The 25,798-nt window shown below is 41.5% G+C and overlaps 1 protein-coding gene across 2 annotated transcripts in view; it reads right to left on the bottom strand.

The window, feature by feature from the left end:
- SGPP2 (sphingosine-1-phosphate phosphatase 2) overlaps nucleotides 1-25,798 on the bottom strand; it is a 140,978-nt gene that overhangs the window by 35,407 nt on the left and 79,773 nt on the right. For both annotated transcript variants that reach the window (XM_001107876.4, XM_077957712.1), the window contains exons 3-4: nucleotides 6,209-6,388; nucleotides 3,132-3,221 (exon numbers count right to left, since the gene is read on the bottom strand). In XM_001107876.4, the coding sequence (XP_001107876.1) occupies nucleotides 3,132-3,221; nucleotides 6,209-6,388 (270 nt within the window). The remainder of the gene's footprint in view (nucleotides 1-3,131; nucleotides 3,222-6,208; nucleotides 6,389-25,798) is intronic.

Here is a 25,798-nt window from a genome sequence, read left to right as displayed (position 1 = left end):
AACACTGAGCCAGACCCTCCACCAGCAAAAACATTATGACTCACAGAAGGCCCAGATAATTGTTAGCATTTTTAGCAAAAAATTATCTCTAAATTAAGATATTATGTGTACACTGCTTTTTTTTTTAGACATAATGCGATTGCACACTTACTAGACAACAGAATAGTGTAAACATTTTTATATGCACTGAGAGACAAAAAAATTGTGTGACTTGCTTGTGATATTCACTTGATTGTGATGGTTTGGAACTGAACCCGCAATGACTCTGAGTTAAGCCTGGATGTCACACTATGCTTATCCATTCTGTCAGCGAACACTTGGGCTCACCTTTAGGCTATTGTGAATAAGGCTTCTCTGAACATGGGGGTACAAATATCTTCAGAGAGATTTTTTTAGAAGCTTCCCATGGGGTTTGAATATGTAGCTAGGGTTGACAGCCATTATAAAAGACATTCCCTAGAGATTGTGAGGGGCACAGGGAAGGGGCAGGCTACCATAGTTGGCTCAATCCGCTATTCCATCCTAACTATATCATCATGTCAGGTAATCAGCAGTGTAGACATCTGTCTCCTTGAGTAGACTTGGACACCTGAGGGGCAGGGTAGGTTTCTTTACCACAAGAGCTCCCAGATCTAGTTCCAAGCCCAGGGGCCTGTAGGAGCTGATTAAGTTGCTGCTGAATAAAGACTACTAATCCATAATTCTACCTTATCCTACTATTAAAACCAACTGTTCCCTTCTACTAGAAATTACTCATCATTGCACCGTAGGCCATTCTCCGGTCCTGTAGCATGACTGGTACCTGGGCCTGAGCCTGAGTCAAGGTCTAAGATCTTTATGAAATAAAATTATGAGCATGAAAGAAGCCCTGGGTCCTCACAGAACAGATGGGCTTGGGGACAATGGTTGCTGTGGCCTCTTGCTCCAGCTTCTTCTGGGACAAATGCTCCCAAAAGGAGGGTGGTACCTGTTCCTTGCATCTGGATGAGAGGCCTAATCTATCTTCACCTAAATATCTGCTTACTGTCCCCACAACTCACTTTAAAAAGAAAAGGCTGTAGCTGTGTTTCTATTGAGGTGGGTTTTGTGTACTCTTTATTCATCTCCGTAGCTCCACATACTTGTGCTTACTTTCATTTTAATTTTAACCCAAGTTCTCAAGATCATTCTTTTTTAAATTTTACTTTAAGTCCCGAGATACATGTGCAGAATGTACAGGTTTGTTACGCAGGTATACGTGTGCCATGGTGGTTTGCTGCACCTACTGACCATCCTCTAATTTCCCTCCCCTCACCCCCCACCTCCCAACAGGCCCTGGTGTGTGTTGTTCCCCTCCCTGTGTCCATGTGTTCTCATTGTTCAACTCCTATGTATGAGTGAGAACATGTGTGTTAGGTTTTCTGTTCCTGTGTTAGTTTGCTGAGGATGATGGCTTCCAGCTTCATCCAAGTCTCTGCAAAGGACATGCTCTCATTCCTTTTCATGGCTGCATAGTATTCCATGATGTATATGTACCACATTTTCTTTACCCAGTCTGTCATTACCGAGATCATTTTTTATTAAAGCCTACAGAAATTAAACAGGAGCCCCAGATAAAAAGAGATGCCAAAGAACCCAAGAGTTCTTCATTCCATATTGAAGTCCATGAACATATTTGGAGAGAACCTCTTTGTAACACGAAGCAGCAGTGTAGCAAATTGAGAATGCCATCCTCCCTTCCTTCCCTCCATCTTAGAAGCCACCAGTGTGGTGTGACATGGGATGGGGCCAGCAAGGATGTGCCTTGGAAGGTAAAATTACAGGACTGGCCCTTCATTGCTCCTTTCTTATTTCCGAGATCTGAGGTCCACCTTCACCCAGATAGCACCCAGGTCAGGGCTAGGCTGAGGTGAAGTAGGTGAGGCATAGCATGCAAATACAGGGTCAGATCTTGTCTTCACTTAAAATTTGACTATTTAGCTCATCATGGGGTTTTGTGGCATGAATTTTGATTTTTTAAAAAACTGCATTCAAATTATTTATCTTGATTCCTGAGATTTTTAGCACGCCTTAAACTTGGAGACTTGCCTGCCTCTTCTGAGGCTTGGCCTTGAGTCAGTTACTATCAGCACCTTCCTTTGCATTTTAAGAGGAAAGCATAATGTTGCTCTCTGATAGATCCTTGGGAAGCCGTAAACCCCCTTCTCTGAGTTACTTCGGCCTCTGTTCCTTTTGACAAACGATCTCCCCAATCTGTTCACTTTGCAGCTTCTGCCCTTCTGCCCTCCTCCCTTCCATGTTTCCCATAAAAAACCCACACCAGGGACCAGGGAGAGAAGCAAGAAGGCCCGTGTGGGGCGTGGGCCTTTCCCTCCCAGGTTTTTTGCTAACTTAACTTTAGAGCTTCAGAATTGAGATAAACACATAATGAGCAAGGGCCCATATCTTTTTAAAGAAATCTTTCTTGTATCCATTACGATGATAAATAGCGCCCCTGTGGTCAACCATGGCCAGCCTTATGCTCTGGAACTTCAAGGCAGCTGTGGGAAATTGAATTCTCAAGGACTTTAACTGTGCCAATCATGGCGGCCCTGGAAAATATTTCTAATATGGTAAAAGGGTGGATGGACTTTGAGATGCAGATGGGACTCTGTGTTCCCACCACTGCCTCCAGCCTAAAACAGTATGGAAGGAAGCAAAGCCATGATTCTGGGCTCCTCTGTCCTAGTAGGACCCTTACCTTGCAAGGGCACTGGAGACCCCTGATTTCAGGCCCCTCTCTGTGAAGACCTAAGTGGGGAACTGCGACTACTCACTTGTGTCTGTGAGCCTGGGGGCTTTTCCTGCACTGCTTGCTGCATCGTCAGTAAACCGATGTGAATATAAATGACCGGAGTCTCCAACGCTGTTCTAGCCCATTTTCAAAATCTTGAGGGTTCAGCGTGGCTCAGCCTCATTGATATTACCTTAATGTTTCATTACTCTTATCGTACATGCACCCGAACATAATAATTACTTAATGCACTGGCATGATGAGAAATATAATTACATATGCAAATAATTTTATAAATAAGTAGTATGAGAAACATATTGACACAGTGACCACAATACCATTCAAACAATCGCCACAAGACCTGACCACAAAGTCTTACCAGGACCGTATGCATCCCAGTGTAGAGCCTGCTGAGACACACCAAGGTGGAAAACACCACGGCCATCACCAGTCCCAACACAAATGGATACTGTGGGGTAAGGAGAAAAAACAAGGGACTTAGATCACACTCAGACATATGATTTCATGTCATAGGTGGGAATAGGGTTCATTAATGCAAGAATTGCTAGTCCGAATCTTGCATTCCCCAGACCAGCAATCTGATTATCTAAAAACATTTTCTAAAAGGGGAGACAGAAGAAAGAGAAGGGGAAGATACCTAGGTATACAGTTCTGGGAGGAAGTTTCTAACATATAAGTATGCATGTGACATGTAGTAGGACTTGGCTTTAAGACTCATGACCACAACTACAGTGCTGGCAGTTTTAGTGAAATGAATAACTTTGATTTCTACCTATTCTTAAATCAGAGTGACAAGAAACAAACAATTTGACCAAGAAGCAAGGTAGATAGATAGCCAGGGCTATAATCTGAAAATCCCAACAAGCAACTTCTCCTCCTCTGTGGAAGACGCAGGGGCAATGGGCCCAAAGTAAGAATCGGCATATTTGCGTCCAGATATCAAAAGCACTTCTGCAGATTCTACTGACTCTCAACATTTGCTGCTGAGTAACACTAGCGGCTGGAGGAATCTGGCTAATACTGAATCATATAAGGAACACACAGATATTTTGCTTATAAACTAGACATAGGCATGTAATCCACCTGCTTCAAGCACCAGTGTCTGTGGTATTCCATAGTAAGATCAAAGACAATAGAGCACTGTCTGTATTAGGCAAAGCACTTTATCCTATCTCCCTTAGTCTTCACATAACCCTATGAAGTAGGCTCAGTTATTAGCCCCATTTTACAAATGAGGAAGCCCTTAACCATGATAATAAATGACATTGTTAATAAACTTTATCACAAAGGCACTTTCCCCTCAATGCTCCCATTTGACCCTCACAACAAGAGCTTGGGGTTCAGAGAAGTGAAATGATCTGCCTGAAGTCACACAGCCAGTAAGTGAGAGTCAGAACTGCAGGCCATGCCTTCTGAGTCCAACTCCAGTGTGTTCTTTCCCATGTAACACGTGAGTACCATAACACCTGATTGTCATGTCTGTTCTTAAGGTTTATCATTAACTAAGTCTCAGATTTTAATTTAAAAGTGTTAAGAATTAATGAGTTAATATATTTGGAAATTAGGGTGTGGGCAGTAGCCTCAACACACATTTAAAAAATTTTATTTCAATAGTTTTTGGGTTACTCAATACACATAAACCAATATATATGTAAATAAATATATATAAATAAACCAATAAATATAAAATATATAAATAAACCAATATTTAGAGCTGTTTATGAGCAAACAACTCAGCTAGCTAAATACATTCACCATTAAAAATCAAATAGGAAAGAAATTCACAACATGACTCCGACCTTATGAAAACTGCTACATCATGTAAGTTGACAAGAATTTTTTAAGGAGGACTGGGCAGCTCTGCAATGGATGTGTCTGTGGTGATGGTGGTGGTTTTGCTGCTGTGAGCCTCCACTTGCTGCTTTTCTCTTAAGTGACATTACCATGTTCATAGACTTCTCTGGGCACCAAGAGCAACCCAATGGGAGCTGGTGCTTGGCCCACTATGTCCTTTTAGGGCAGCTGACATTGGGTACAACATGGCTCAGCAGCCTGCACTAAGTTAATTCAGACAGTGCCAAGGGCTCAGACATTGTTTGACTTTGGCATGACATTTAAGTAACTTATGACAAAAGATGATATCTAGTCAAATATATTCCTTGTAACTGTCCCTTTCTTATGTAAGAGAGGTCTAAACCCAGATGACCAGGTAGAAGGCTATAGCAGTAGAGTTGGGACCCCACAGTAGTCCTGGTCTTTCCAGCTACATGAAGCTTGACTTCCTGCTTCTGCATAACCTGGAATGTGGAACATCCCTGGTCTTCTGGGGTAAAGGGACAGGGAAAAACAATACTGCCATTTATCTACAAGACTGCTAGATTTAACGGAATCTAAAACTTCCAGTGGGGCTGGGTGCAGTGGCTCATGCCGGTAATCCCAGTGCTTTGGCAAGCCCAGGCAGGCAGATTGCTTGAGGCCAGGAGTTCAAGACCAGCCTGGGCAACACAGCAAGACCCCTTCACTATAAAAAATTTTAAAAAATTAGCTGGGTGTAGTGGTGCATAGCTGTGGTCTCAGCTACTTGAGAAGCTGAGATGGGAGGATTGCTTGAGTCCAGAAGGTCAACACTGCAGTGAGTGCTGATGGTACCACTGTACTCCAGCCCTCGCAACAGAGACCCTGTCTCAAAAACAAACAAATAAACAAACAAACAAATAAAACTTCCAATGGGTAAAAGAAAACACTTATAAAATTAAACAGAGGATTAGAGCCATAGGTCTCAAATAGGAAAAATAACTTCATTGCTGTAATAGTATAACCTTTTAAGTCTTACTATAATTGGCATTTAAGCAGATATTAAGTAAAATTCTTCTATTTTCAGCATTTATTAATCCTCTGCCATTTAGAACATTCTAGAAAACTTCGAGCCATCGTTTCTAGTGGCTGAGCCTTAACCAGGGCAGAGACATCCTTAGAGGCTAATTTGAGTCACAGACTCTTTGCTGCCCCAGGCCCCGGGGAGTCTGGCAGAGGGATTTGGTAGAATCATCTCAGCCCTGGAGAATCATTTACTAGGACATAAACTCCTCTTGCAAACAGAGGATGAGAACACTAATTCAAGCACTGTCTCATCAGGCAGCCCAGGGTGATAATACATGCTGGTCTCCGGGGATGGTCCATATTATGCTAGTTGTCCTGGTGTCATTATTAATGGTGCTGATGTTCACACTCAGGCATAATCTGATTTAGATGCTAAATTATATGGTCACTTTATTTATGATGCATTTGTCATCTGCTTAATAGGTTTCAGGTTCTCTTAATCTTCATTTCATAAACCTTAAGGTCCCTCAAAGCAGCTTTAAGAGAAAATTCAGAAGTGCAGCCTCTATTTGCTGCCACAGTAGATGGGTAGGAAGAATAACCAGGCCACCTTACCTGGTATCTGTCCATAGTAGAGATAAGGAGGGTGAAGGCGATGGCGGTGGCCGCCATGGCGTGGGTGGACGGCATTCCATATTCAGCAATCAGTCTCTTTTCCAGTTTCACAACTGGAGGGGAGGAGGGACGGGGCCACTTCAAGATATCCTTGGCCACTTGGCCAATGTACATCACCAACTGCAAAACCAAAAGACTGAGGTAAATCTAATCAAATAAGGAAAATGAATGCATTTCCAAGTGTCATGTATATATTTTGGGGTTCTCAGGTTGTTGGCTGAAGGCTCCTTTCTCTCTGACCAGCTACTTGTTGGCAAAGTCTTGTAGGATGTTTTAGTTGGTAAAAAGAGAACAGGCTTTCTGGATTCCATAGGACCACTGAGCAACTAAGATATGACATTAAGGCATATATTATTTATTTTAATCATATATTTAACAAACACTTATGTAGCTTATATAAGTGCTGGGCACCATTCTAGGAGCTTTGCAGATTTTTACTCAATCCAGTAACACCTGGAGAATGCAGACCAATTTTACAGATGAGTACACCATTGCGCACTCATCCACAGGCACGCAGTCAGCAAGTGGCAGAACTGGGATTAGAATCTAGAAAGTCTGACTTCAAAGTCTGTGCTCAAACTATCATGTGATGCTACCTCCAAAACAGGATGGTCCTGCGCTAAAGATAACCTAATACTCAAACTAGGAAGCGCTTGTTTTCAAATTTTAACACAAAAGTGACTGTTCTTACTGAAACAGCTAGTAAGATACTTTTTGAATGCCACTGTTGTATGTAGGCAACATACTGGATTTACTGTAACTTCTTTAATAATCAGGAGCATCCGTCAAATAAATGGCATGGGTATTTTCAGTCTTTAAATGAAGACTCAGGTTGGGTGCGTGGCTAATGCCTGTAATCCCAACACTTTGCGAGGCTAAGGCGGGAGGACAGCTTGAGCCCAGGAGTTCAAGGCAAGCCTGGGCAAGATGGTGAGACCCTGTCTCTACAAAAAATTTAAAAATTTGTCAGGTGTGCATGGAATACTATGCAGCCATAAAAAAGGATGAGTTCATGTCCTTTGTAGGGACATGGATGAAGCTGGAAACCATCATTCTCAGCAGACTATCACAAGGTCAAAAAACCAAACACCGCATGTTCTCACTCATAGGTGGGAACTGAACAATGAGATCACTTGGACACAGGGTGGGGAACATCACACACCGGGGCCTGTCGTGGGGTGAGGGGAGGGGGGAGGGATAGCATTAGGAGATATACCTAATGTAAATGACGAGTTAATGGGTGCAGCTCACCAACATGGCACATGTATACATATGTAACAAACCTGCACGTTGTGCGCATGTACCCTAGAACTTAAAGTATAATAATAAAAAAAAAATGTTAAAAAAAAATTGTCAGGTGTGATGGTGTATGTCTGTGGAACCAGCTACTCGAGAGGCTGAGGTGGGAGGATTGCTTGAGACCAGGAAGTCGAGGGTGCAGTTCCAGATTGGGGCCACTGCACTGCAGCCTGGGCAACAGAGCAAGACTCTGTCTCAAAAAAAAGGGCTCGATATGGAGGTGTTTTTTTCTTGTTTTTTTTTTTTTTTTTATGGAGTCTCACTCTGTTGCCCAGGCTGGAATGCACATTGTACCTAGCACACTGCAACCTCCACCTCTCGGGTTCAAGCGATTCTCTTGCCTCAGACTCCTGACTAGCTGGGATTACAGATGTCTGCCACCATGCCCGGCTAATTTTTGTATTTTTGTAGAGACGGGGTTTCACCATGTTGGTCAAGCTGGTCTTGAACTCTTGACCTCAGGTGATCCGCCTGCCTCAGCCTCCCAAAGTGCTGGGATTACAGACATGAGCTGCCATGCCTGGCCTAATATGGAGATTTTAAAAATGATTTTTCCATGAGGTCATTAACGAAGGCATATTCTCCCTCCTTTTTTTAAAGCAGAAGATAGAAATGAGAATTTGATGTACATGAACACTTCTCAAAAGAAGACATGCAAGTGTTCATATCTACTGAAAAAAGACATGGAAAAATGCTCAGCATCACTAATCGTCAGAGAAATACAAGTCAAAAACCACAATGAGATACCACCTCACACCAGTCAGAATCGCTATTATTAAAAAGTCAAAAAACAAAAGATGCTGGTGAGGCTGTGGGAAAAGGAAATGCTTATACACTGCTGGTGGGAATGTAAATTAGTTCAGTCACTGTGGAAAGCAGTTTGGAGATTTCTCAGAGAACTTAAATCAGAGCTACTGTTCGACTCAGTAATCCCATTACTGAGTATATACCCAGAGGAAAATAGATCATTATACCAAAAAGACACATATGCTCATCTGTTCATTGCAGCAGTATTCACAACAGCAAAGACATAGAATCCACCTAGGTGCCTATCAATAGTGGACTGGATAAAGAAAATGTGGTACATGTACACTATGGAATACTACACAGCCATAAAAAAGAACAAAATCATGTCCTTGCAACAACATGGATGGAGCTGGAAGTCAAAATACTAAGCAAATTAATTCAGGAACAGAAAACCAAATACCACATGTTCTCACTTACAACTATGAGCTAAACATTGAGTGCACAACGACAGAAACATGGGAACAGCAGCCACTGTGGACCACTAGACGGGGAGGGAGTAGGTTGAAAAACTATTGTTTATTATGCTCACTCCCTGGGTGCACTATACCCCTGTGACAAACCTGCACATGTATCCCCCATATCTAAAATAAAAGTTGATTAAAAAAAAAAAAGAATTGGATGCCCATACCCTTTAAAAGTGAATAGGATTATTAACAACAGACTTGTTTATTTTGTCAAGGAGTGAATAGGATTATTAACAACAGACTAATTTACCTTGTCAAAGAAATTTACAGGACAACTTCATAATCTAATATGTAAGAGCAATGTATTTACTTAAGTACCTGCCTTTGCAACTTAAAGCATTGTCTGAGAACTGGCTGTACCAGCCCCACCCAGGAGCTGCTTTAACATGCATCATCTCAGGACCCTCCTTAGAATCTCTCTTTTCACAAGATTGCCAGGTGATTGGTGTGCACAGGGGAATTTGAGAAGCACTGCGCTATACAGTCCTTTTGTACAAATCACTTTGTTGTGGGCTTTAATCATAAAACGTATCTTACCAGGACTGTGTTGATCTTACCAGGGTTTTATTTAGCTCGTGATGGATGGCATTACCTTGCTTGGAACAAAACCCACTATGAAGAGCTATTTCAAAATAATTTTGATTAGTCAACTGGATTGCCGTAGGAGTTCCCACATTCTAGAGCTTTCTTTTAACTCCTTGAGTTGCCGGTTAATTCCATGCATAATTCCAGCAAACCCAGTAACCCCCCGAGAAGGTCTTGCATATGTGTTTGTGCTTCACTGCCACTTTGCTCTGGGCTAGAAACCAAGAACCACTCAGTGTGCACAGCAGGCCAAATCCACAGGCTATAAAGCCTCAGCGACAATTACTCTGAATTCCATAGCTGCAATTTCCAATCGGACTTTGAAACTGAACTTCTTTACCGTTCACTTAACCACCAGGAACTACTCTTCCTGGAAATCAGCTCACTCTTTTTATGTTTCTGCCTCCCTCCTGTGAACCTGTAAAAACCACATCTAACTGACCATTATCTGGGGAGTTGAAAATCTGGCAGGTATTACCGACTACTGGGAATTTCTCAGAAGCTGCTTGAAATATACTTCTCAGTCCTGCTTCTTCCTCAGCCACTAACATAAACAAAATATTATAGGCATAACTACTAATCCCAGTTCCCTCAAAAATACTTAACATTTTCACACCCTAACATAGAGGATAAGGGTAAAAAAATACTGAAAATCCTCCAAAACAGGAAACCTTGAAATCATAAAAATAATGATTGGGTGACTCTCCTTCAGATAAAGTTAAATTTCTTTGAGGTTCATGAGTTCCTTTGTCTTCATTTATATTTCACCTTCTACGTTTGAAGGTTTTCTGGAATTAGGAAAATTATTCATTTTATTTAAAAATACTACAGCTGCATATTATGTCTCATTAATAAGTTTCAAATAACACTGACTGTGATCACAGCTCTCTTTAAACAAGAGAAAATAGTTAGAGCTACATTTTTCTTTTCTTTTTTTTTTTTTTTTTGAGACAGAGTCTCGCTCTGTCACCCAGGCTGGAGTGCAGTGGCCGGATCTCAGCTCGCTGCAAGCTCCGCCTTCCGGGTTCACGCCATTCTCCTGCCTCAGCCTCCCGAGTAGCTGGAACTACAGGCACCCGCCACCTCGCCCGGCTAGTTTTTTTACATTTTTTAGTAGAGATGGGGTTTCACTGTGTTAGCCAGGACGGTCTCGATCTCCTGACCTTGTGATCCTCCCGTCTCGGCCTCCCAAAGTGCTTGGATTACAGGCTTGAGCCACCGCGCCCGGCCAGAGCTACATTTTTCAAGTTGCAGAGGAAAAGTATCACTCTCAGAAGGTTACATCCTGTCTCTGGCATTGCCGTTTGTGACAATGATGCTATGATGAGCCAAGCCTTGCATTCGGTCCCAATCCTTGAGTAGGGAAAACAGTAACACAGTAAGAAGATTTCAGAGGATAATGTGAAAAGGCTTTGAAAAACAATCCACAGAATTCTATGAGTAGGTGCATATATATATGTGTATATATATATATAGAAAAACTCTGGTTCAACTGGATGGCCAGGGAACCTGGGTCTGGCTAAAGCAAAATAGGAGAGTTCCCTGACCCCTGTCACAGGATGTGTGACAGGGGTGTGGCTCGTCTGTTTGGCTGCAGCTGCTGCTCAAACCCCTTACGGGAGGAGAAGCACGCAGACGAGCAGGGTGCAGGGAGCCCAGGCAAGTGCTCTTGGGGCTCTGGTCCCAGGTTAGGAGTCTAGGGATGTGTGTCTGCAACTCTCAAAGCCCCAGTGGGCATGCTACAGTGCTCTTTTAGCTCTGCCGTCACTGACAGCTTAAGTGTTAACCAGCTCAGTGCCATCTTGGTACCCGGGTTCTTGTCCAGCGTGCAGGAAGGATCAGGTCACACATGGACTTGATGGATGGTGAATACAGGGGTTTTATTGAGTGGTGGAGGTGGCTCTCAGTGGAATGGATGGCGAGTTGGAAGGGGGATGGAGTGGGAAAATGATCTTCCCCTGGAGTTTGGTTATCCAGCAGCTGATCTCCTCTCCGGTTGTCCCCAGCCGAACTCCTCTCGATGTTCAGACGTTTTTTCTCTTCTCTCCTTCTCTGCTGTGCCATTCTGCTGCTCTTCTGTTTGTCTGCCTGTGGAGCCTGGGATTTGGAGTTTATATGGGTACAGGATAGGGGGTGTGAAAACAGGAATGCCTGTTCCTATTTAGGGCAGTGGGTTTCCAGGCTGGAGGGTGGGGTCTTTGCCAGGGGACCACCCTCTTCTACCCAGTATTTCCCTGTCTCCTGTCTGTATCAAAAGGAAGATGGTTTAACTAAAGGATGGGTAAAGAAGCATCCAGGATGCTGGATAATATGTAGTGGGAACTACTAGGAGGTTAGAACCACTAGAGTTTAAACTGTGAGGCACACTGCTACATATCCACTAGAAGGGCTAAGTTTCCCATTTTCTAAATGAAAATAAAATAGTGCTCATCTCCTAGATTTGTTAGGAGAATGAAATGAGAAAACATATGCAAAACACTTAGTATAGTGCCTGGCACATAGAAAGTGACCGACATACATTACTGTAATAGTCAGCAATTATATTTTTATCCAACAAATATTTATTGGGGACCTACTGCTATGGTCCAAATGTGTTCCCCAGAATTCACAAGACTGACACATCAAGAGTTGGTGAGGACCTGGAGCAGCTGAACCTCTCATACGCCTCTGGAGGAAACACAAAATGGTACCACCACTTTGGAAAATAGTTTGGTAGTTTCTTAAAAAGTCTACTTATATACTTATATGATACGTTTCTTAACATATATAAGTTTCTTAACATATACTTATCATATGATCCAGCCATCCCACTCTTAGGTATTTGCCCAGGAGAAACAAAAGCAATATGACCAGATACTCATATATGAATGTTCACAACAGCTTTTTTTTTTGGTTATAGCCCCAAACTGGAAACAACCCAATTACCATTAACGGGTAAGTACACAAATTGTGGTATAATCACACAACTGAATACTACTCAGCAACAAAAAGAATAAACTATGGGCATATGTTTACAACATGGATGAATCGCAAAATAATTATGCTGATTGTAGAAGCCAGAGCAAGACAAATGACAAAGTAAACAGTACACACTACATGATTTGTTTATATCAAATTCTTGAAAATGTAAAGTACTTTATAATGACAGAAAGCAAGTAAGTGGTTGCTAGGGAAGGGAAAATAAATTACAAATAGGCATAAGAAAACTTTAGGGGGTGATGAATATCATTTTGATTGTGGTAATGATTTCAGGGATAGGTACCTATGTTAAAATGTGTCAACCTGTATATATTATTTTATTTGAGACAGAGTCTCCTCTGTTGCCTGGGCTAGAATGCAGTGGCACAATCTTGGCTCACTGCAAATTCCACCTCCCAGGTTCAAGCCATTCTTGTGCCTCAGCCTCCCAAATAGCCGGGACTACAGTCACGCGCCACCACACCTGGATACTTTTTGTATTTTTAGTAGAGATGGGGTTTTGCCATGTTGGCCAGGCTGGCCAGGTTGACCTTGAACTCCTGACCTCAGGTGATCCACCTGCTTTGGCCTCCCAAAGTGCAGGGATTACAGGCATGAGCCACCATGTCCAGCCCTCAACTTGTATATTTTAAACATGTGTGAACCCTGTGACTACACTAAAAGTTATTGGATTACGTGCTTTAGATGGGTGAATTGTGTAGTACACGAATTATACCTCGATAAAACTGTTAAATATGTGCAGTTTACTGTATACCAATCATGTCTTAAAAACTGGTTCAGGCCGGGCGTGGTGGCTCATGCCTGTAATCCCAGCACTTCGGGAGGCCAAGGCAGGTGGACCATCTGAGGTCAGTAGTTTGAGACCAGCCTGACCAATATGGTGAAACCCTGTCTCTACTAAAAATACAAAAATTAGCTGGGTGTGGTGGCAGGCACCTGTAGTCTCAGTTATTCAGGAGGCTGAGGCAGCAGAATCACTTGAACCCAGGAGGTGGAGGTTGCAATGGGCCAAGATCATGCCACTGCACTCTAGCCTGGGCGACAGAGCGAGACTCCATCTCAAAAACAGAAGCAGAAGAAAAAAAAGTGGTTCACATTTTTCTGAAATGTGAGAAGCAGATGTTTGGGGAGAACCTGATGATGAGGCACTATGTTGTAGAACATAGTTTGGCCTTCTGGGATATCCTGGGCAGAGGCCTGGCCTGACCTAATCTGCATGTCTGATGATACCCTTTGATATCAAGAGTAGAGTAGGGATGAGGACATCAGGACTTGAAGGAAGGACATCAGTTAAGAGAATATTGTAAAATCCATGTGAGAGATACAGTATGATATAAGTCAGCAGTAGGGCAGAAGAGAGATTTGAAGAATGTGTTTTTATTTTTTTTTAATGAAAGAATGGCTGATCGGGTTGATGAATGAATGGAGAATGACAAATAGGGAGAAATTACATATGGAAGAGAGGAGAAAGAAATCAATGGAATATGGACTCAGAGGTGATCAGGCACGTAGAAGTGGTTTTGAAGTTGAGAAGGGCTCAGCCCCTGGTCCTCAGCAGGGATGGACGCTCTCCTGGGGGACATTCTGGTCAGTGCAGTGATTGTAGTCACTATTGGCATTTAGAGAGAGGAGGCCAGGGATGCAACATGCCTTTCAATGCACAGGACAGTGCCACTCTATGAAAACTGTTTTTTTGTGTCTAACATGACTCTTGAGTGTTCTGCCAGACATTCATGTAGGTGAAAAACCCATCTGTAATCCTCGGAGTTGAGAGCCTAACTCTCTTTTACAAGTAAACACCAAATATTTTCTTGCAGGTTGTGAACACACACTGAAGCTTCCAAGGCCATAACTACTGTGCAGACTGAGAGAAAATTGAACTTTGGTTTATTTGGAACTTTATCAAGAACTAGCCAGGTGTAGTGAGTGGCTCATGCCTGTAATCCCAGCACTTTGGGAGGCCTAGGCAGGAGGATCACTCGAGGACAGGAATTTGAGAGCAGCCTGGGCTACGTAGTGAAACTCCACCTCTACTTTATTTTAAAATTAAAAATTAAAAAAAAAAAGAACTGTTCATCATTTGGAGAAATCAGGTTATCATCAAGGGAAATGCTGATTATTGTATTTGAGACTTCAACACTGCATATCTGTGTCCCAGCTACCATCATTGGCACATTCATGGTGATACTGCTTCATAAATAGTAAAGCACATTCAGGGATCCTACTATCCTATGAAATAAATAGCCTAGTGTAGAAATGTTACAACGTATACTTATTTTAAAAGTTATTTTTATTTTAAGGAATGCTATTTAAAAAAGTATATGTGTAAGTAGGTCATATTACCTATGAATTTTAAGAAAGTAAAAGGAATATTATAATATATTTAGAGTACAACAAGAGGTGCTATTATACTAATTTTAGTGAGGCAGACACAAAAGATCACACACTTCATGATTCCATTTATATAAAATGTCCAGAATAAGCAACTCCATGGATATGGAAAATTGACTAGAGGATACGTAGGGCTTAGAGGCCAGAAGTCTGAAATCAAAGGGTCCATTGGGCCACACTCATTCGAGAAGTTTTAGGGGAGGGTCCTTTCTTTGCCTCTTCCAGTTTCTGGTAGTTGTAGGTGCTCTTTGACCTGTGGCCACATCACTTTGATCTCCACCTCTGAGGTCACATTGCTTCCTCCTCCTCTTTCTCTTCTTCTGCCTGTCTCATCTTTCCCTCTGCTTTTCTCTTATAAGGGTACTTCTCATTGCATTGGTCTACCCAGATAATCTAGGATGATCTCTCCATCTCAACATCCTAAATTTAATTACATCTACAAGGACCATTGTTCCCAAAACAACAATGTTCACAGATTCTAGGGATTCAAATGTGGGGATACCGTTTTAGAGGCCACTACTTAACCAACTACAGTAAATATTTAGTCAGTGAACCATATGGACCAGGTACTGTCTTGGTTTGGGGGAATACCATTGAGAATAAGATAGACAAGACCATCGTTCTCACACAGCATAAAAAATGAAACATTAGCAAAAAGTCTGCTTAGCTTCTTTGCATGTTATTTATAAGTAAAATGGCATCATCATGCTTTAAGAAAAAAGGGGTACTGGGTCTGGAAGAACCGAATAGTTTTGTCTAAGATTTAAAAACATTACTACAAATGTTCAACATCACATGACATTAGGGAATTCCAACTTAAAACAACAATGAAATACAACTACACACCTATTAGAATGGCTAAGTCCAAAACACTGACAATACCAAATGCTGACAAGGATGTGGAGCAATAGGAACTCTCAATCATTGCTGGTGGGAATGCAAAATGGTACAGCCACTTTGGAAGATGGTTTGGCAGTTTCTTATAAAACTAAACATACTCTTACCATATGACTTAGATCTCACACTCTTTGGTGTTCATCCGAGTGAACTGAAAACTTACCTCCATAAAAAACCTGTGCAAGGATGCTTATAGCAGCTTTATTTTTAATTGCCAAAACTTGGAAGCAATCAAGATGTCCTTCAGTAGGTAAATGAATAAATAAACTGTGGTTCTTCCAGACAATGGAATATTAGCACTAAAAAATGAGCCATCAAGCCATGACAAGATATGGAGGAGCCTAAATGCATATCACTAAGTGAAAGAAGCTTGTCTGCAAAGGGAACATACTGTATGATTCCAACTATATGACATTCTAGAAAAAGCAAAACCATGAAGACAGTAAAAAAGATCAGTGACTTCCAGGGACTGAGGAGAGGGCGGGGTGAACAGGCAGAGCACAGAGAAATTTTAGACAGTGAAACTATTCTGTATGATACTGTAAGGGTAGATACATGTCATTCTACACTTGTCAAAACCCATACACATACAGCACCAAGAATGAACCCTAATGTACACTGTAGGCTTTGAGAAATAATGATATGTCAATGTAGGGCCATGGATTGTAACAAACGTATCACTGTGGTGGGGAATTTTTTGGTAGTGGGAGAGGTTGTGTGTATGTGGTGTGGGGAGAAGGTATATGAGAACTCTGTACTTTCCACTTAACTTTGCTGTGAACCTAAAACTTCTCTTAAAAAAAAAAGTTGGCCGGGCGTGGTGGCTCAAGCCTGTAATCCCAGCACTTTGGGAGGCTGAGACGGGTCAGGAGATCCCGACCATCCTAGTTAACACGGTGAAACCCCGTCTCTACTAAAAAATACGAAAAACTAGCCGGGCGAGGTGGCGGGCGCCTGTAGTCCCAGCTACTTGGGAGGCTGAGGCAGGAGAATGGCAGAAACCCGGGAGGCGGAGCTTGCAGTGAGCTGAGATCCGGCCGCTGCACTCCAGCCTGGGCGACAGAGCGAGACTCCGTCTCAAAAAAAAAAAAAAAAAAGTTTATTTAAAAAAGTCACTGTGGCGGGCCAGGCATGGTGGCTCACACCTATAATCCCAGTACTTTGGGAGGCCAAGGAAGGTGGATCACTTGACCCAGGAATTTGAGACCAGCCTGAGTAACATGGTGAAATCCTGTCTCTACAAAACATGCAAAAATTTGCCGAGTGTGGTGGGGAACACCTGTAGTCCAGCTATTTGGGAGGCTGAGGTGGGAGGATCACCTGAGCCAGGGAGGCTGAGACTGCAGTGAGCCATGATGCACTCCAGCCTGGGTGACAGAGCAAGACCCTGTCTCAAAAGAATAAAAATGACTGTGGCAGCAGAGAACTATTTCTTCATTTAATTATCAGTTAAAGAGTATAATGATTAACTCAATGTGTGGCTTGCCCTAAGTGGAGGGCTTTTCTCTGTATTGTTGAAGGGGCCACTTTCCTAAAAGGACCCAATTAAGTTCCATCATCTATCGTACTTCTTTGGGCTGAGGCCCCAAAGGCCTGTGCACGAAAGCAAAAACCCGTAAGGAGGCAACACGGGAAGTAATTATAGATCATTAACACCTTAGCAAACTGGCTGGGGGCCCCCACATGGTATTCAGGGATGGCATGGAAGTCCCACAGGTTTTCACAAAGGGGAATTAGCCTATTTTCTTACTTCTGCTCTGAATGCAGGATAAATGTAACATATAGGTAGAAAGAAAATCTGGTTCTCTGGACAGTCTACCATTCATCCCAGGCAGACGAAAGGTTTTCCGGGGAACCAGTGCAGTCAATATGAAACTTGTCCTTACAGTGTGGAAAACCTTCCAGCATGGGGTCTGTTCTGGACGGCTGGGCTCATACGGGGACGGCAGAGAAAGCAGCACTTTTTCTCTTAGTGTAGTGGTCCTTTCTGGTTATTATAATAAAAAATGACAGTGTACCATGTCTAACAGATTTCCAATTAGCCAGACTTTATTCTTTACACTAGCATAAATAACACCTAAAAAGTTTTGAAAACAAAATATTTTGAAATAACGTTATTACTAGTAAACCAGCCATGGGATTTTTTTTTTTTTTTTGAGATGGAGTCTCGCTCAGTCACCCGGGCTGGAGTGCAGTGGCGCGATCTCGGCTCACTGCAAGCTCCGCCTCCCGGGTTCACGCCATTCTCCTGCCTCAGCCTCCCCAGTAGCTGGGACTACAGGTGCCCACCAAGACGCCCAGCTAATTTTTGTATTTTTAGTAGAGATGGGGTTTCACCATGTTAGCCAGGATGGTCTTGATCTCCTGACCTGGTGATCTGCCCGCCTCAGCCTCCCAAAGTGCTGGGATTACAGGCGTGTGCCACCGCGCCCAGCCCCACAGGATTTTAAAAAGCCAAGCCACACTTCCATTTTTGGCCCACATTAATATAAGATGCTTCTCCTCCTAGCTTCTTCTAAATGTCTGCCTTCAAACTTTTCTCTCTGTTAACATCTTCCATTCCCTGAAGGAAAACAGGACATGATGAACTGTTTTACACTACGTTTACATTTTTGTATACACTACAGAGCTGCCCCTGTTTGTCTTCATCCCTGCAAAATACCCTCATCTCAAAAGAGTGAAGCCTCCATGTGATCATAATAAAAGCTAAGTCCTCTGCAGGATGAACAGAGCACCAAGAGCCTCTTTTCAAATTACACCCACCATATATTAAAAAAATGGAAAAATCCCAATAGCTTTTTTCCTTCCCTTGGCTACACTCATAGCTCCCTCCACCACGGAGAAATAGCCCAAGTGGTGCACTGTCAACTAACTGGGGTGTATGATTATTCCTCATGTCTCATGGGGTAGAAACACTGCAAACCGCTGGGATTTACAGTCTATCTATGGGCTTGTTTCCAGAAGGTCAGGAACTGGTTATGTCATTGACTGTTGGAGGCAAGAGAACAATGAGTTATAACCCAAAGACCACAGCCTCTCTATCAGTACATACCTATCCGGTCTCCTAATTTATCCAAATGCATCTCATTCCCTTTTTTTCTCAGTTTACCAGTAAGGTGACTTGGATAAACAGACAGCAGACTCTCATCCATTCCACTCCCAGGTGTATCCCTGAGAGAATGGAAAGCACCTGTCCTCACTGGAACTTGTATGTAAATGTTGTTAGCATTTGTTAGCCTCATTCTTCTCAGTTTCCAAAAAGTTTAAACAACGCAAACGTCCATCGACTGATAGGCAGATAAACAAACTGTGTTATATCTTTACAATGGAATATTATTTGGCCATAAAAAGAAAGTACTGGTGCATGCTACCACGTGGGTAAGCCTTGAACATAGTAATGCTGAGTGAAAGAAGTCAAACATGAAGGACACACATTGTATGATTCCATTTATATGAAATGTTCAGAAAAGGCAAATCCATAGAGATAGAAAGTAAATTAGCTATTGCCTAGGGTAGTGTGTGCTAATGGATATGGGGTTCCTTTTCGGGGGGTGAAAATGTTCTGAAGTTATATACTGGTGATGGTTACACAACTTTGTGAATATGCTGAATTGTATACTTAAAAAGGGTGACTATTATAATATGTGGGTTATATCTCAAGTTTAAAAAGAAAGAGAAGCCAGACATAAAGATAAGTCCTGGTATGCCTCTTCTATGTGTTCTTGAAGTCTCTTGTTCCAAAATGTTATTGCAATGCCTTCACATATTGATTTCAGAATGGAAGAAGAAGTAAGCTATTGGAACTATCAATAGTCTCGTCTTCAAAAATCCAGTCCAATTCTGCCCATCCACAGGGCACTGAAGTGAGTACATACCAGAGAACTGCTGAAAATCCACTACTCAAAACCATAAGTACACAGGATTCATTTTCAGAACAATTTTTAGCTTTAGAGGCTTTCTTTAAAAGCTACATTTATTAATGCCTAAAATGTTGCTCTTATCAAAATTAGTATATCATTATATGTGATAACAATTATACTGATTTTTTTGTTAATACATAATAGTTATACATATTTTGGGGGTACTTGTGATATTTTGACACATGCATACAATGTGTAATGATCAAACCAGGACAACTGGGACACTGGTCATCCCAAACATTCACTCCTTCTTTATGCTGGGTCATCATGGAAGCCTTTCAAATCAACACTCTTACAAAAAAGAGATTGCACTAGATTGTGTTTTTGTTTATTCAATGTTCAGCCTTTTTTTTTTTCTTCCTTGTAATACAAAGTGCTCTGTGGTCTCCTATTTAGCATCTGGGAATGAATTAAAAGCAATTCTTGGTGATGGTTATTTGGAAAGATTCTAAAGGCTACTGTTTACCATCCAGTGTGAGAAGCTATTTCCAACTGGTGAACAGCCACTCATACTTCTGGCATTATTTTTATTTTTTAAATTCCGAGCTTTTTTGCTGGGTGTGATGTGTGTGTGTAACACTGGAAGAAGCAATTTTAATTTCAAATTAGTACAGTGTTACTCATGTCTAAACCACCAAAACAAAGCAAGCACCAGGAATCATAGAAGATAATCAGAAAACTGAGATTTATATATTTCAAGTTTTATAAAAATAAAATAACTAAAGCACAAACAGTAGATGAGAAAAATTAAGTTACAACCTTTTCTTATTCTTTCCAATGTTCTCTTCTTTTAAGCTCAGCTCTGCTTTTGAAATTTTTGATGACAAACACAAAAGATATAAAGATTGTTAAATCACAGATGTATGTATAGGCCTAGGAAAGCCACTTCCCACCTCTTGAGTCCACCTTTCATTGTAAGAAAGGAGTTGGGTTAAATAATAACTAACTTTTGTGCAATGATTGTGTTTAGTGTGTACTTTCACAGACATCTATTTTTATGTCAACATCATCCCTATTTTACCGATGAGGAAACTGATGCATAGACAAGGTGAGTACCTTGTCAACAATAATGATGCCAGTGTAGAGAAGCTGGACTTGAATTTGGTTTTCTGATTCCAAATTTTATCACTGTTTCACCACACCATGCTGTCTAGCATCTCATAAACTCACTACCGAATCTAAGTCAATCGAGGGTATATGTATAATACCTGAAAATAGATATCTATGCTATAAAAACCCAAATTCTATGATCTTAATCCTTTAGATCCATCCAGAGCTCAATAGAGGATGCTGAGTGTCCTTGGGGCTGAGAGATTAAGATGTCACATCTGATGAGAAAATTGCTTATCCCTACCATCCCACCAATGAATAGTCCAGAAAGCTAGGATCTGTGTCCTTGACTTGCCATTAGACAGACATCATATCCAAATGACTCCCACTGAGTGAATGGGTGTCTTCAGTCCTAGGAAATGTAGAGCACACTCAAACATGAAAATCATGCATAAGCTCACCCTCCTTCAAACAAATGAACAGTCAATCAACCAACAGCCAAAGTCTGGGAGCAACTCTAAATGTTCATGACAGGACACTGGTTAAATAAGTTATGTAACTGTTAAAAAAAATTATGAGATACACTGTTAAATGAGAAAGCAAGAAGTTGAAGAGTATATTTTGCTTCCATTTATATTTTGAAAAGGTATTTACATACTAATGCATGTAGGTACATGGGAAACTGGATGGTAGATTCACTAGGGGATTAGAACTGAGGTCTGGAGTGGGCAGGAGACATGCTTTGCAAACAGACTTTGTGTGATGTTTCAATTTTTCATGCAAAAACAAATAACAAAAATTTACTTCTGATAGCAACAGAAGCATTGCTAAGAAAATTCTTTTCTACCAGATTCCTCCCTCACATTGCTATGAATTTTAATTATCAGTCCTACTGACCATGAAAAGACTAAGCAATACTATTAAAAGATCAAAACCTTGATCTTTACAAAGCCCTGATGGCAACAATGCAATACATGTTAGTCATACGCCACATCCAACTTTCTCATCTGATTAAAACCACAAACGATTCCTGTCTCTAAGTGTGATACCACAAATCTTAAAGATAGTCTCAGAATATGCAATCCGGAGAGAAGTTCCTCTTCAGTTTTGGCCGACTGATTACTAACCAAAGACTCTTTCTTCTTTTACTTGCATCCAAAACAGTAAAACCTGCACCAGGACTTTTTCGTAGGTTATAAACTCTAACGAACTCATGAAAATCAAACCAAGCCATTTGCACTAACAGCTGAATTCTACACCCATCACCTTCACTAAATCACAAAGCATTATCATTGCTCTTTATTAATGACTAGTTCTTTAAACTTTTCAAGATGGTGTCAGAATAGTTTAAGTGGAATATGAGTGGACCTACACTGGGACACTTTCTGTGGGTCTCCTACCAAGCTGGGATTGGAAGTTTTCTCTGTGCTCCCAGCTCACTCTGTCCAAGTGTTTTTCAAACACAGTCATTCACAAAACACCTTCCAGATTCTGCCACACTCATGGACCACCCATGTTATTATTTCTTTAACACTAGTCTTATTTCCTTTTAGTGAAACACTAGTGAAATAATGATCTGATAGTTAGTTATGTTTTGTAACATACAATTGACCTTTGTGCAACTTGGAGGTTGGGAGTGCCAATGCCCTGTGCAGTTGAAATCCATGCATAACTTTTGACTTCTCCAAAACTTAATGACTAATAGCATTCTGTTGACTGGAAGCCTTACTAGTAACATAAAACAACTGATGAACACATATTTTGTTTGTTATATGTATTATATACTGTATTCTTGCAATAAAGTAAGCTAAGCCAAAAAAGTTATTAAGAAATCATAAAAAAGAGAAAATACATTTCCAGTACTGTGTTGTATTTATCAATGCATCATCTGTTTACAAGATGAATCATCTGTATGAAATGGTGGCAATTGCAGCGGTAGCTTTCAACCTATGGTACATATTAAGCAGTTCAACTTTTTCTTGTAATTTCACAGCTTTTCTTGTAATTTCATAGCTTTTCTCTGCTTCTTGGCAGCACTTCCAGCATCACTAGTGGCACTCTGAATGGGTCCCATGACGTTATTCAAAGTTTACAGTGTTGCACTAAACATGATGAAAGATACATGAGAACTGTAAGAGATCACGTTTTACTGTGATGTAATTTACTGGAGAGACAACTGTTCATGTGGATATGATTAGCGTTACTCAGTGTTTTAAGTGGATACTCACAACACTTGTGCTTACCACAATAACAACAAGAGGTAGCTATGAAATTATCACAGTAGCCGGGTGCAGTGGCTCATGCCTGTAATCCCAGCACTTGGGGAGGCAGAGGCACGTGGATCACGAGGTCAGGAGATCGAGACCATCCTGGCTAACATGGTGAAACCCTGTCTCTATTAAAAATGCCAAAAATTAGCTGGGTGTGGCAGCAGGCGCCTGTAGTCCCAGCTACTGGGGAGGCTGAGGCAGGAGAATGGCGTGAACCCAGGAGGCGGAGCTTGCAGTGAGCCGAGATCGCGCCACTGCACTCCAGCCTGGGCGATAAGCAAGACTCCGTCTCCAAAAAAAAAAAAAAGAAATTATCACAGCAGTGCAGTATGTGGTACAATTACTTTATGCCATTATAATTTAATACTGCATCTTTACATGTGTTTAATTTCCCTAAACTGTGACTAGTGTCATGTATAGTTTTATGTGTTTATGTGCATAAGTTTTGGTAAATTTTAACTACTTTGTTTTTTTTTTTTGAGACAGAGTTTCACTCAGCAGCCCAGGCTAGAGTGCAGTGGTGCAGTTCACTGCAGCCTCGACCTCCAGGGCTCAGATGATTCTCCTTCCTCAGCCTCCCAAGTAGCTGAGACTACAGGTACCTGCTGCCAAACCCAGCTAATTTTTGTATTTTTTTGTAGAGATGGGGTTTTGCCATGTTTCCCAGGCTGGTCTTGACCTTCTGAGCTCAAGCAATCTACCCTCCTCGGCCTCCCAAAGTGCTGGGATTACAGATGTGAGCCACCAGGCCCAGCCTAATTTTTATTTTAACTTTTCATAATAGATTCATGTATATTTTATGGTAATAAATGATAACACAGAATTGACATATGTTTTATGCATTCATGACATACCTAACATTTTCTTAACTTTTCCAATATTGCTAGACTACACTTTTCATCTGCAAGATTTTCCAAATTGTTGCAAATTTACAGAAAAGTTTTCAATATATTTATTTTTAAAAATTCGTGTATAAGTGGACCCACTTGATTTAACCCATGTTGTTTAAAGATCAACTGCATATTCAATCCAATATGTACATATTTAAATGAAACCAAAACAAGCTCCTCTCACATACTGGGCACTTTGGGAATCATAGTTGTTCTTTTATAATTATAGAGTTACATATATCTACTCACCTTCATATGATTATCTGTAGTTTAGATGATAGTTGTTTAATCTCCCAGCTCTTGCAATAAGCCGAGGTCCTAAATGAATGAGTGAGTGAATGCATGCATGTGTGGGTGCCTGTAAGCAAGCAGTAAATATGAGTATCTCTCACTATCCAAATTTTTGCTTTCTGGAATCTGAAGATGAATATATTCAGATAAACTTTTGTATAAATTATTTGCTATCAAAACTCATGTTACCTGCTATCTGAAATTCAGGAACCAAATGGCTTTGAACAACTTGTAAGCCTTGCTATGCAACCTTGCTTGCTTCCTGGACTTGGCCTAAAATGTATTACTTTCATTTTCATATTTAAAACCCATGCAGCTCTCTCAGTTCCTCTCCACTAAATAGAAGCCTCGCCTTTTTGTGCAGTGCCAGCCTTCCCACTCTGTCATGAGGTAAAAGTTGGATTAAATGGGTTTGTCTGTATTGAGTGTCTAGTTACCAGACTGCTTCCAAAGTGGATACTGTGCCCATCAGTGACTCCTTCCTTGAACTCAATAAGAGGGACTACATATCCAGAAATGATTCTACCCATGGCAAGTTCTATGGCACCATCAAGGCTGAGAACAGTAAGTACAGTCAATTGAAATCCTACTTTCATTTTCCAAGTTCAAGATTCCCCCAACATCAAGTGGGGTGACATGATGTTGAATACATCATAGAGCCCACTGCACTCTTTACTGTCTTAGACAAGGCTAGCATTCACTCGAAAGGTGGAGGCAAAGGGTCATTATTCCTACTGCCTGTGCCAATGCTGCTATGCTCAGAATGAGAGAGAACTGTGAAGATGACAACTTCTTCGAAATTGTCAGCAGTGTCACCTGCATACCAAGTACCTGACTCTCCTGGCAGAAGTCATCGATGATAACTCTGGTAATACGGAGGAATAGGAATCTCAGACCACAGTCCATGCCATCACTGCTCCCCACAGATCATGATTACTCCTCCAGCAAGTTGTAGTGTCATGTCAGTGGTCATTATCCCCCAATCCCTGGCCCTGCCAAAACTGTGTGCAAGATAATCCCCGAGTTGAATGGAGAGTTCACTGATTTGGCTTTCCAAGTCCTACCCCTGGGGTGGAAAGCGTGTTGATAATGTGCTTTGCCATCTGGAGAAAGGTGCCAAATATAAGGACATCAAAGAGGCAATGAAGCAAGCATCAAGGGCCCCTGGAAGAGCATCCTGGGCTACATTGAGGACCGGTTGGTTGCCTTTGTGACAACCGCTATCCCACTTTTGATCTGGGGTGGGTATTGCTCTCAATGATCACTTAATCAAGCTGACCTTTGGTATGACCATAAATCTGGCCATAGCAACTGACTGGGGGGATCTATCTTATGGTCTGCATGGCCTCGAAGGTGTAAGAGTCCTGGAGCACTCACCCCAGCAAAAGTATGAGAGGGAGAGTGAGGCTCTCGGTCACTGAGGAATCCTTGCCCAATTCTACCCCAACACATTGAGAACCTTCCTTTCTCTCTATATGGGTCCCATCTAAGGCCCATGAAGAAGGAAGGACCTGAGAGTCTTCCCTTGTTGAGTACCATTGGTGCCATTGATAAAATTTCTACTGTGCACAGTACAGGTGCAGGTAAGAAAATGAAACACATGGAGACACATGAAATAGACATTATAATCACTGGCATTATAATCCCACACACTACACTGAAAAAAAAGCATGATGGCCTGTAATTT

The sequence above is a fragment of the Macaca mulatta genome, chromosome 12, assembly GCF_049350105.2.
Source record: "Macaca mulatta isolate MMU2019108-1 chromosome 12, T2T-MMU8v2.0, whole genome shotgun sequence".
NCBI classification, from domain to species: domain Eukaryota; kingdom Metazoa; phylum Chordata; class Mammalia; order Primates; family Cercopithecidae; genus Macaca; species Macaca mulatta.
The sequence above is the reverse complement of the archived record's forward strand: the minus strand, read 5'-3'. Positions and strand labels throughout refer to the sequence as shown.